The 12,998-nt window shown below is 39.7% G+C and overlaps 1 protein-coding gene across 3 annotated transcripts in view; it reads left to right on the top strand.

The window, feature by feature from the left end:
• Window positions 1-12,998, top strand: part of LOC125294170 (MLX interacting protein) — a 35,713-nt gene that overhangs the window by 10,344 nt on the left and 12,371 nt on the right. For all 3 annotated transcript variants that reach the window (XM_048242586.1, XM_048242587.1, XM_048242588.1), the window contains exon 2: window positions 12,784-12,890. In XM_048242586.1, the coding sequence (XP_048098543.1) occupies window positions 12,784-12,890 (107 nt within the window). The remainder of the gene's footprint in view (window positions 1-12,783; window positions 12,891-12,998) is intronic.

Here is a 12,998-nt window from a genome sequence, read left to right as displayed (position 1 = left end):
GGGAAGCTTAGCTATTAGCCTCATGTTTGTCACAGCACAGGCTCTAGGCTAGGGGTGTAACGGTAGTATTCGTATTGAACCGAAACGGTACGGGCGTCACGGTTCGGTGCATGAATTTACACGGAGAATACACGGTATAAAAATACATAAAACTTGCATGCGGATTAATTAATGTAATGCGTAGGGCTGGGATAAACGATTATTTTTTAAACGATTAATCTAGTGATTATTTTTTCGATGTATCGATTAATCTAACGATTCATTTTTTCAGTCCGATTCGATTTCGATTTGATTATCTCCCTATTAATTCACTAATAGCAACTTATACATGTTTATTTACACATCTGAATGAAAAAACATGAATTCTTTAACATTACAATATATGTTTATTGCTCTTAAGATTCCAAAATAAAAGACTTTACAAGTGCAAAGTAATGCATTCTTAGTCAGAGGTAGCATTCAATAAAGTTCAGTAGTGTATGTCTAATTGAGTGCCTGTCATTTTAAGATGTTCGTGTGGGAATCCTTGCAATTAACATTAACACAGTTAAAAGGCTGCTGATGTGTGGATGCAATTCATAACGTAGTTAGTTCAGTTTGTACTTCTCCTTTGGACAAGCACTTTTGAGTCATGGAAAACACTTTTCCATTTACATCAGGATTTTGCAAACATTCAGAGTCAATAAAATGAGCCCTGCATGAGTAACGAATACACCCAGTAAACAAAATAAAGTCCTGGCGACGTCCCCTAAAGGTCCCCTGGCGAACGTCACCTCTTCGACATTGTGTAGGGTTCCCTTTACGTCCAGCGGACCTCTGTTCGGGAGGTCTAAAAGACGTCCACGAGACTTTGAGAGGATGTCCTATAATGGTCACCGCGACGTTTATATTTCCGCGATGGAAAAAAAAAAAAACATGAAGCGCGATTTGGTATGGAGAGAGGTAGACGGAACATGAACACGCATTAATGACTTGTTCTACAACTACACAATCAACTTCACTCACCTCATATTTTCACGCATGTATAAAATGACGTCCTCCGAATGCATTACACTAATGATGAGTAGACATGGACATTTATACCGGGCTAGGATGTGCTGCTTTCACATCTACAGTGTCATTTTCTTAATAAACTAATACGATGTTTTAATGGGCATATCCCGTAGCATTCAAAACATCATCAGAGTAGGCCTAGGCTAGCCTAATATAAAGTGTTCAAACCATATTGTTTCAAAATATTAAAAACTAATAATAGCCAAAAATACTAAATGAATCGCAATGCATGCTGGGAAGCAAAACTCAACATGAAATAAAGTACATGAAACATAAATAGAATGCATTCACGTTATATCCACTCGTTTTCTTGGACCTGTGATCAAACAGGGACAGCCTATAAATGTAAGCTTATCTTCCTGGAACATTGCAGATAAAGAAAAATGTATCGTTTTCTCTAGGCTATGAATGCTCTTTGTAGCCAACTTTAAGATGAAATAAATAGATTCCAGATGTTTCTATTCTATATCATTGTTTTATTAATAAACAGTAAGGCTCTGGTGAGGCAGAGAGCTTCTGTTCCTCGTTAGAAATCTCATCGGATGTGTGCACTCTTTGCTGTTTCCACAAGGAGCTGCTGTAACATCGGGGACAGCTATGCATGACACTTTTAAACGCGAGCATGCGTCAAATAAATTACAACGACACGTTGTCCCAGCCCTAATGGAATTACTGTTAAATACGAGAGTTACGAGAGTTCTTTAGTGACACCAGAGAATGTCTAATAAGGGGAGAACCGCCATTCTCGGGAAACTTCCGGTTTCTGAACTGGTTGCAGTTCCTCTTCTGGTTCCACATGAGGGCGCTCACGAATAAGTGCAGAATGAATGGAGGTCTATGGAGCTGTACCCCTCAAATCCACTTTTCTCGAGATATAATTTTTTGCCCAGAAATTTGAATGTTGCATGCGAAAGAGGGGCAGAGAAAAATACACACCGCTGAGTATTATATTTTTTGAGTCACTTATTTGTTCTAAAAAGCCTTTCAAATGCGTCAATGACGTCATTCATTAGCAGAAAGCTAGTGTGTTGTGGGCAACAACGACCCAACCTGTAAGAAATCGAAAGGACGTAAGTACTCGTTCGTTCAACTTTTGACCTATAATCCATATCGATCTTGCAGAAACCACAATCCAATCTTCAATTTTTCAACGACAACCAGGTGAAAGAGACACATTTAGCCGTCTAGCTCCATAGACCCCCATTGTTTTTGCACTTATTCGAGATCGCCCCTAGCGGAACTGCAGCAGATTGCAGGTACAATGGAGTTAATAGGGAGTGATCCGGCTCTCCGTAAACGGGCTCTGGTGACACCTAACACTAATTTGTAGCCTCGCCTTAGCTCTGAAGCTCTGATATTTTTTTGTCAGGTCGTTGGTTGAGTCAGTCAGTCAGAGATAGCAGCACTAAGCGAGTGGTGGCGACCCACGCGATTTAGAGGACCCGCTGGTCTCTTAAGATCGCAAGTTTGAGAACTTCAGTTACAGTAGTAGGCTACAGGCGAGAGAGTGGTGGATAAGACGAAACTGTGTGTCAGCGTTGTTCAGCAGTTGTTGGGTATGTGAGTGGAAATATACCGAACATGCTAGGCCTACACATATTCGACGCCATCACCCAGATGATGTAGGCTACCAATCACTGAATCGAGAAAAAAAACTTCCCCTGCGCTTCACCAGCCTTTGGATAAACATACAAATAAGGCCAAAACCTATGGCTTAAAATGATGTCGTAATGACCGAAAGCTATGTAAATCACGTGGTAATTACCTTTATGTTAGGGTAACTTGTAACTTCTCACATGAGGAGCTGGCAGTGTTTATGAAATGAAAGGAGCAATTTCGTTTTTTTAAAAGAAGGCAAAATAGTGTGATATTTTCAGTTAGTAGATTATTACTGTACACACACTGAAAAATATTGAGGCAAATTGTAGACCCTTCCATGTACAACTAAACACGGATGTTGAAGGTCTTGCTTAAGTGGATTTTTAAAAATCATTATTCTATGTAATTTGCACTTTCAGAAATAAGAGATGCTGTAGGCCTATTTTCAGTTTTATAGCTGATTGTCTTATTTTGTTTACAAGTTACAGATGGAGTCTGGGTACTTATTGTACTGTTTACATCTTACACACTTCAGTCTGTTGCAGATAGGTGGTACAGCCTGAGACATGCACAATAAAAAAAAAATGCTTTCTGCATTTTTTTCTTTTTGCTTTTCCCTCCATTGTGTACCGAACTCGTACCGAACCATGATGTCCGAACCGAGGTATGAACCGAACCCTGACTTCTGTGTACCGTTACACCCCTACTCTTGGCTGTAGCTCTGTAGCCCTTTGTAAAATTGACTGTTTTCTTGGCAGTCAATTTTTTTTATATAGATGAGGGTCACAACTAGGGGTGTCACGATTCTCCAAATCCTCGATTCGATGCAATTTTCGATTTTAAAGTCACGATTCGATTCGATTTTTGATCTTTTTTTCAACATTACTATTAATGCATTCCTTAGATGTTATTTACTCTTTTTGGCCTTTTCCTTTTCTGTTTCGGGGGGCTTTTATTTTGAAACCGTTCCAACCGCGAGGTTGTAATGTAAACAGAACAAACATTAGGCTAAAACAGAGATGTGAACATAGTGAAATGAAACAACACAGAATTATAATTTGATCGTTTCAGCACACTTCGAAGAGACCCAAGGTTAGTGTTCATGGATACTTATCAATGAGCATTTTAAGCCTTAAAGTAACTTTAGACTGTAACTAGATAATCTTTTCACTTGCTAAGTTGAGTAGGGTAAGTTAGTTTTAATTGACCTGAATGAACGAGTACTTCCACACTGGTGATTTCAAAGTAGCAAGAGGGGCTTTGATTTCGGTAGGTTAATGTGTATATTTTAACTGGCTGCAGCCTAAAATTAGAGGAGTGTTGATGCTGCAGTTCAGCACGTGCGTTTGTGCGTCTTGGCATACATGCTGGATGTGACATTGGGGGTGTGGCTGCATCGTCGATTCTACTTTTAAATTCGAAGTTCGAGATTGAGATGTAATTTCGAACGATTTTGAAATCGTGACACCTTTAGTCACAACCAAGCAGAGTTAAGGTTTTCAATGCCTTAGTTATATGTTCAGTTTTTATAGCTTTTTTTTTATAGTGTAGCTATATCATGTCATTGCAATTTTTATAGATGTCATGATAAGAGTTTGCTAGATCATGGGATGGTTGTATGTTTGCCCTTTTGGACAAATGAAAATATGTCTTACTCAATGTGTGACGTGCTTTGTGTGCTGTGTCCATTCAAAGATGTAAACCTTCTGACTTGTGTACAGTGTTGTGCATTGGCCTTTACTTTGATCAAGTTTAATGGATTGGAACTGATTGAACGTTAAAGGGACACCAGGCAAGCCTGATGCTTTTTCTCTACGAAACTCCCCCTCGCTCGGTCTGAAGCTCTTTTCCTTTTCTTTGCATCTTCCGTCAAGGGTTTTCACTGCTTCTTTGCCGGCTCTGCCATTATACACACGTTTGCAACAATCGCTAGCGTTTCGTTAGCCTGCCTCTGTGCTGTGGATGCAGGATGTAAATTGATCCTGCTTCGGTCGGCGGGTACGATACACTGAACTTGCAAGCGGGATATTCTTCCTACAGGCTGCAGGGACGGACGAGAGAGTCTTCATTTGCCCTGTAATGAGTCATTTAACCATATACCGACTTACGAAGATGAGTAATTAACACGAAAACGTTGCCTGGTGTCCCTTTAATAGAAGTTGATACCAAATTGAACATTTTCAGCATAACTTGGCTTCTTGTCTGGAAGGTGGTTTGAATGTTTAAATGGTTTGGAGCTTCTATAGGAATTAGTGACTGGCATGTGGGGGCGTGGCATCACGATGGTTGCTTTCCATCGTGATGCCTGTCAACCATCACGATGGACGATGATATCGTCCATCGCCACAACCCTAAAATGAAGTTTGATGGCCATGCAAATTACGGGACTTTTCCGGGAGAAATAACAAAACCGGAGGGTGCCGGGAGATGACCTTGAAATACGGGAGAAAGCCGGGAGAAACGGGAGTGTTGACAGATTATAGGATCAGAAGGTAGCCTATTCGTCTTTTACTGTAAGGCTTGTATTTCATGCATTTAGCAAAAGTCCCAGACAGCAGCGGAGTGGTAATCGGGATTCGTTATTTATAAAAGTGTTTTTACTTCGCCCTCCTATATAGCCTGGACTGCGTGATCGCAGCCCTTTTCTTTCACTTCCTGCCGCCCTCATAGTCAGTATAGACGGTAGCCTGATAACGTGGGATGCTGCATAGTACTAAGATTTTAAATGAGTGACCACGATAGTAGTCTTAAGTAGCTTTTTTGCTGGGCCCAGCGAAGGCTGGCAATGTGTAATATTCCGCTGGTTGGTGCACACGCAAGTGTTCAGATTGATTGTCTATCTGTCTTTCACAACAATTTTCTTGGAGCAGATCTTCCACACAACTTCGGTAGCCTGGTCAGTATGTCTCTCTTAGCTGTCCACTTTAATCAGGCCGTATAGCCTATATAATATATATATATTCTTTTTTTATGTAGAACATTATAAATGTATTTCTGTACAGACATACCTATAGGCTAATTAATTAGTGTTTACCACACTAACCCCCATATCATCGTCCATCACAATGTTTTACTGTACACATCGTCAAATGCCAATTTAGGCGACATCGCCCAACCCTACTTCATTTTAAAATCATTGATCCATTCATTTTTTCTGTTAGACATCTCCCAGGTTGCCAGATTGTGTATTGTGTATGAAATACACCCTACACATAGCCTGGGTGCCAATCAGAACTTATTCCCGCCCACAACATTTGAGGTCAGGAAGTTCGGTCTGGCATTGCTCCATTGTGGAGCAACTATGCTCGCCCTAGATCAGGCAGACCAATCAAATCGGGCTTTATGATGATGGACAGGTGAGCAACAGCGCCTGGTCTATCACGTCATCTGAGCACGCTTAGATTAGGCCTATGTTAGAAACAATATCGCTGTGGCTAGAAGGAGACATGGCTTTTAAGACCCCATATGGAAAATGCATATTATTTGATGAGGTTTTAGCACTGAAAACGATTATTTCTGAAAACTTTGGCCAAAGTTGAGATGTGGGAAAACTCGTGGTTTCACTTTCATCAAGGGAAAATAAGGCTGTTGCATTGTGACATGTTGTTCCCTCGAACATCACCTGTTCGAGGGATTTGCGACAGCCTTTCCAAGCTGTTCATAACATGTTTGTAGCATATCAGTGTTCAACAGAATTATTTTTAATCGGATCCAAATCTGACAGCAAGCAGCTTTTTGTGTCGATGATTATGGCTTATATCACATGAACATCAAAAATCAGTATCTCAAAATATTAGAATAAAGATGTTGGGCTAATACAGAAATGATTCTTTCCTGAGCCTTTATTCTCTGTTTGGTTAAGTAAACACAACCACAATCATGGGAAAGGCTGCTGACTTAATCGTTAACACATTGACACCCCCACAAGGAGGGTAAGCCACAGAAGGTCATTGCTGAAAGGGCAGGGTGTTCACAGAGTACTGTATCAAAGCATATTCATGGAAAGTTGACTGGAAGGGAAAGGTGTGCAAGCAACAAGGATGACTGCAGCCTTGAGAATTGTTAAGCAAAGCCAATTCAAGAACTTGGGAACTTCACAAGAGGTGGACTGAGACTGGAGTCTGCATCAAGAGCCACCACAAGCCACCAAGTTAATTTTTGAAATTTTCTTAGAAAACCCCAACGCAAAACAGTATACAATGTAAAACATGCTTACCCTACTGTATTTTAATGCCAGTGGTGGTACTTGGAGAGACAATTGTTTTATAAGGTGGTACTTATTGTAAAAGGTTTGAAAAACCACTACCATAGAAAATATATGATTTATTGTCAAGAGGAAAATGAGACACCAGACCCAACAGTACAAATGACCTTAAGACCGCTAACAAAGCAACCTGGGCTTCCATAGCACCTTAGCAGTGCCACAGGCTGATTACTTCCATACCACGCCACATTGATGCAGTAATTTGTATTGAGTGTATAAGTTAACTACTTTAGATTAATCAGATTAGTTAATTTATTTCGAAAAGGTCGACATTTCTGTATTATATTAAAAGGAAAATTACGGTATTTAGCACTTTGAGTCCCTTTTCTGGTTTGTTTTGGATGAACTAGAGTGGTGGACACCGAAATTTTGACGATTGGTCCGTCTCAACTTTTCTGACTCGACTTTTCTGACTCGTTCAGAGTGGCTGCCTACAGGCATGCTCAAACATGTCCTAAAACAACCCTAAACATTCATTTTCAAAACTCTGCAACTCACCGAGTGGTTAAGCCTCCCTTCGCCAATAAAACAGCTTGTAATGTTCTTCTATGACACCCCATAAAGTTGTAAAATACAAAGCAAGGGATTTATGACCATTCTTCTTTACAAAATCTCCTCAGATTCAGACAAAACATTTTTGTTTTGATCTGGCCGTTTGTTTTGCTTAATTGACCTGATGAATGATCCAATCATGACCCATATTTAGTGTCTTGGCAGAGATTGACAGATTTCCTTGAAAATGTTCAGGTTTTCCTTGTGGTCCATGATACGATGAACCTTAATAAGGTTCCCAAGGCCTTTGGGAATAAAAACATCCCCACAATATCACAGCCCCTCCACCATAATTATCATTAGACATGAGGTTCTTTTCAGTATAGTCATTCTTCTATGTACGCCAAACCCACCTAAAGCGTTTCTTGCCAAAGAGTGCAATTTGCATTTAATCTGACAACAGACCACATTTCCAGAAGAAAATCACTATACCATTCAGTAACTACTGCCATTTTTAATTAAATGACTGAAAAGGCTTTTACCTTACCAATAATCTATTAGCAGTGAGGTCACTTTTGAAGATTTTTTGGGGGACTTGGTGATCCCAAGATTATCCCTTTTTCTGTTAGTCTTACTATCCTCCATACTGTGCGTGGGGGCAAGATAACTATGCATGTTTGTCACATTTCCAGTTGAGAACATTTTAATTGTTGTAACTGTAAATATAGGCATTTTCAACAAAGTACCTAGTTTTCGTAACCATTTTCTGACTTACAAATGTCAACACACTTTCTTTTTTATTTAAATTTAGTGTATCGTCTTGTTTTACCGAGGTATGAAAATAATCATGAACTACTTCTGAAAGTTTACAGACACTCTGATTTGATTAAACTTGAAGAAGTTGACATTAGATAGGAAAATGCTTCTGTTACATTTTGTAAATAGAATTTTCTAGGGGTACTGGAGGGTACTGTGTGTATAGTAAATAATAGTATTCATTGGTTTGTAGGGATGCAACTATGTAGTTAAACATAAGCCACTGCCAATAGGTCGATACCAGTAAACAAGTCAAATATCGTCCGATTATGATCTTAGGCTGCTATTTGCCAAAATTCCACAAAAAATACATTTCAGGTCTTCATACAGTAGCACCATCTCTAAATGTGCCAGTACATGCTTAACACAATATTTAGTTAGTGCAGAATTGGGGCAGCCGTGGCCTACTGGTTAGCGCTTCGGACTTGTAGCCGGAGGGTTGCCGGTTCGAACCCCGACCAGTAGGCACGGCTGAAGTGCCCTTGAGCAGGGCACCGAACCCCTCACTGCTCCCCGAGTGCCGTTGTTGCAGGAAGCGCCGGGATTAGTGTGTGCTTCACCTAGGGTTGCAAAGGGGCGTTAAATTTCCGGAAACTTAAGATGGGGAATTTTGGAAATATTCCAAATTGGAAACTTTCATGGAATTAAAGGAAATTATGTGAATTAATGGGAATTTACAAGAATTAACTGGGAATTTTTGGTAATTCCTACTGTTTCATATACAGACATTAACATTTTGTTCCGTAATAAACAATATGATTTGTTTGTTCGGATTTTCGCTTAGCTTGGCATACAAAGCTAGCCACCATGCTAGCAGGAATCCCATTCTCTGCCTATGGTTTACTAGCGTGCTAAGCTAGCAACACTGAAACCACTAAACTGCCCAAGAGACACCACGCCACTCAACAACAAAATCCAATTGGTTGGAACATTGACTAACTATCATTTTGTTCAGTTAGAATCCCAGAAAATGGTAAAACAAATAAAAATATAACGACACAACATACCACCCCAACCAAACCTTATAGATTATGTAAGTTATATATAAGTTGTCAAGCTTAATCAGACAGATTAATTGTCCCATTACAGCTTATGCAAAATGACGTACACCCATTTGAATGAGGACGAAAGTGACGACAAGCCCATAACTGGGCAACTCTGTTTGCAAACTTCCAGTTTCACACCAGTTATTCCCACATGACATAACATTTTCACTAGGAATTTATTTTCCCCCGGAATTTATTTTCCCCATGCACATGAACGCACCATAGGTTTCCTTTATGTCTAGTAGCCTATGCTGATTGCTGTGTGCATGGGATTCACGTATGTGCAGGGTAGAAATTTGACTGAAATTGCATTAAATCAGGTTGTTTTAACTAATATTCTGCAAGATGGGGTTTTGTCCACTACATTTAAGTTCCATGTTATAGACTAACTTGCCATATTAAAAATTCCCAGTTTATTCCCTTTAATTCCCGTTTATTCCCGTTAATTTCTGTATATTCCCATTAATTCCCATGGAAAGTTTCCAACTTTGAAAATTCCCGGAATTTTGCAACCCTAGCTTCACCTCACTGTATGTTCACTGTGTGCTGAGTGTGTTTCACTAATTCACGGATTGGGATAAATGCAGAGACCAAATTTCCCTCACGGGATCAAAAGAGTGTATATATACTTATTTACTTATACTTAATTAATGCAACATGATAGTTAATATCAGCCACTGCCATGCCCCAGATGTCCTTATTTGCCAATAGGTCGGCACATTTTTTTAAATAACATATAATTTGTTTCCCTGCTACTTAATGGTATAATTAAAAAACAGAATTTAAACACAAATACGTCGGTTATCTGCCAAATGAGTTTCGTCTCAGAAGTTCATATTATGTCTATAGTGTTTGTGTGTGTATAGGGACTGCCCTCACTATGGATCAGAGATGCTCACCTCAAAGCAGTGCGAACTTCATTTGGTTTAGTATTTATGAGTTAATATCAGTAATTGCCCTCTTGGCCGTTGTGTAGGACAGTACAGTTTAAATGGCAATGCAGACAGAAACCATCGTAGAAACTTGTCTAAAATGAAAACTGAGTTAAATAAAATATAATAAAAATGTGACTGAAAACCTACAGTGTTCAGTAAATGACCACATTTTAATGTTTTTGTCAAATTGTCAAAAGGCATAATAACAATATTATTGTGTTACCACTGTTACTGTGAGTGTTACTGAGAACTTCAGTATTACAGAACGTGGATATGTGTTTGTGTTTGGCTTTTCTTGAGTTTATAGGCACACATAAACCACATCAGCACGCTGCAGCAAGGTTGTTTATGCGCCAGGGCTGAGAAAATGATCTGAGAGGCTGGAGGTCAGCCAGGTGCAATAGTAGACGAGATGCCATAGTCCATCACGAGGGAAGGCCTGAAATGTGGTGACCGTTGGGTGGTCACTGGGTCAGTTTTATGCTTCTGTGGCATGTTCATGCCTCCTATAGTCCAGAGCTTGGTGGTCTTCAGTAGCCTTCCTCACTGCTTTGTCACTTGACTTGATTACATATTAATCCTTATCATGTATTATTGGTATGTTCCGTTAAACTACCGGTGAAGTTGGTACAGTAATCTCGATCATGCAAAGCAAGGCTGACCAAGGAAGAAGAATAGCCATTTGCTTCTCCACATGTTTATGACTTGGCTGAAACAAAAAATATGGCATAACAAATGTCATACCAAGTGAGGTGAAAGTGACTTATGGGGCCCTATCATGACAGTAAAAAGCGCATCGTCACTCGTCAAAAGCTTATTCAAATTTAGTAGGATGTGTCCAGTCCACATTGAAGGGGTTTTCGTTATCAAACGTCGAGCGCATGGCGCAACAAGGTGTTCCTAGGTTTTTTAATCAGCCATGGGTGTGTTTGAGGTGTATAACATCATTTAAACCAATGAAAATGACATCTGCCATTCCCTTTAACGGCGCAAAGCGCGATGTCAAATAAATGCATCGGTATTTTGACATTCAACGGCGCATTTGAAGGAGGCTGCTTGCGAGACCGTATGGAATAGTCATTACACTAAACCATGCTTTACTAAAACCTAGCATAGCCTTCACGCATTTGCACTCCTCTATTATTTGAACTCATTGGCAAAGTGAAACTAACTTCACCATGGTGTCAGTCAACGACAAGACAGTTATATGCAGTTATTTTCACTATTGACTGACAATGGGTTACCATCGAAAACATAGGCTGGAAAAAGTAACACTTACCCTAATGTTGCTCAAATGACTGAAAAAACATTTATCCTGCAGAGGAGTTGCTTATATCTCGTGACCGTTCATCTTCAGTTGTGCTCCATACGTGTCTCCCCTAATCACTTTTAACCATCATTACCAATTTGCAAATGATGGTGAATAACTACTCATCTTGATATGTACAGTATTTCGTAATATCTTTATTCAAATGATGTTTCCCATTGTAATCGTGCAAGTTGCATGGACGTGCGTTGGTGTGCGTTCATGAATGATAGAAGAATGGTGCGTGCACCTGCCAATATGTTGACAATGCGCTCTTAAAATAACATAAATAACTCGCCATAGACTTATGAACAGGTGTACAATAGCTTTTTAGACAATGCGCCAGGCCACTCCCTAGGTTGTTAATTGCCACACCCCTGGGCACATTGTTTAAAAAATAAATGTGCAAAATACCGAATTAAACTTGGCGCCGGGTGGAAAACGAGTTTTACGCCATTCGCCAGAGTGCAAAATAAAGCCCAAAATCTTAAAATGTAATGAGTGCATTTGCGCACATTTTGTGAACAGAATTGGTATCAAGCTGAACACTCTGGCATTCGATCAGACCAATTGCTTACAGTGTTTAGGTGAAATGGAAGTATGTAAAAGTATTACTTTGGCAGGTGCTTTTATACAACTAAAGGTAAGGTAACTGGTAACGCTTTTATCCAAAGCAACACAGACTCACAACAAATCCTGAACCCTTTGTAAGGCACCAGCGCTACCACAGGCTGATCTGCCTGTTTTTTTTTTTTTTTTTTTTAATGAGCTGTAAAGAGGTGAATTGTTTGTTTTTCGTTTTGTTGTGGTCAAAGCAGACAGGTTAAGTTAGGGTTAAATAGTTTGTTCAATAGTTCTTTGCAATGTCTTGCACGGTTTAACACAGTAATAGAATTGTATTTCATATACTTTTACAGGTTACATTTGAAAATGGAAATTATTTTTAAAAAGCAAAAAGCAATTTGAGTGTTTTTTTTTTAAACTGCAAGCATCTTTGTGGGCATCGTTGTGGTCCTCCACTTTTGCTGGCTTTTGAGTTGCCCTACTGCAAAATCTGGGCTGCTAGTGGGAATGATGATGTTGTGTTCAGATGACAGTGTACCATCAATTCTTTTTTTCATTTAGGTTATTGTGAAGACATGTCGAAAGAAAAGCTATTTAATGTTAAAGCACCCCCACAGAAGTTTCATCAGCTGTCAGGGAGCAATCTGCTCTCGGTTTTATTTCTGTTTCTCTGGGTAACGATTTGGCTGTCTGTGTGCCTCTCCACAGTGGGAAACTAGTATCACCAAAATGGAAGAACTTCAAAGGACTCAAACTCCAGTGGAGAGACAAAATACGCCTCAACAATGCTATCTGGAGGGCCTGGTACATTCAGTGTAAGAATCTCTTTCCTTGAGTACACACTTGTGGCCGCTGCTGCCTAAATCCTAACATGCCCAATACCTAAGGCCAGTGGTGCTGTAATCATACTGTACTCAGACTGT

Source organism: Alosa alosa, chromosome 5 (assembly GCF_017589495.1).
Source record: "Alosa alosa isolate M-15738 ecotype Scorff River chromosome 5, AALO_Geno_1.1, whole genome shotgun sequence".
Classification (NCBI taxonomy): Eukaryota; Metazoa; Chordata; class Actinopteri; order Clupeiformes; family Clupeidae; genus Alosa; species Alosa alosa.
This window is presented reverse-complemented; position numbering and strand designations above follow the sequence as displayed.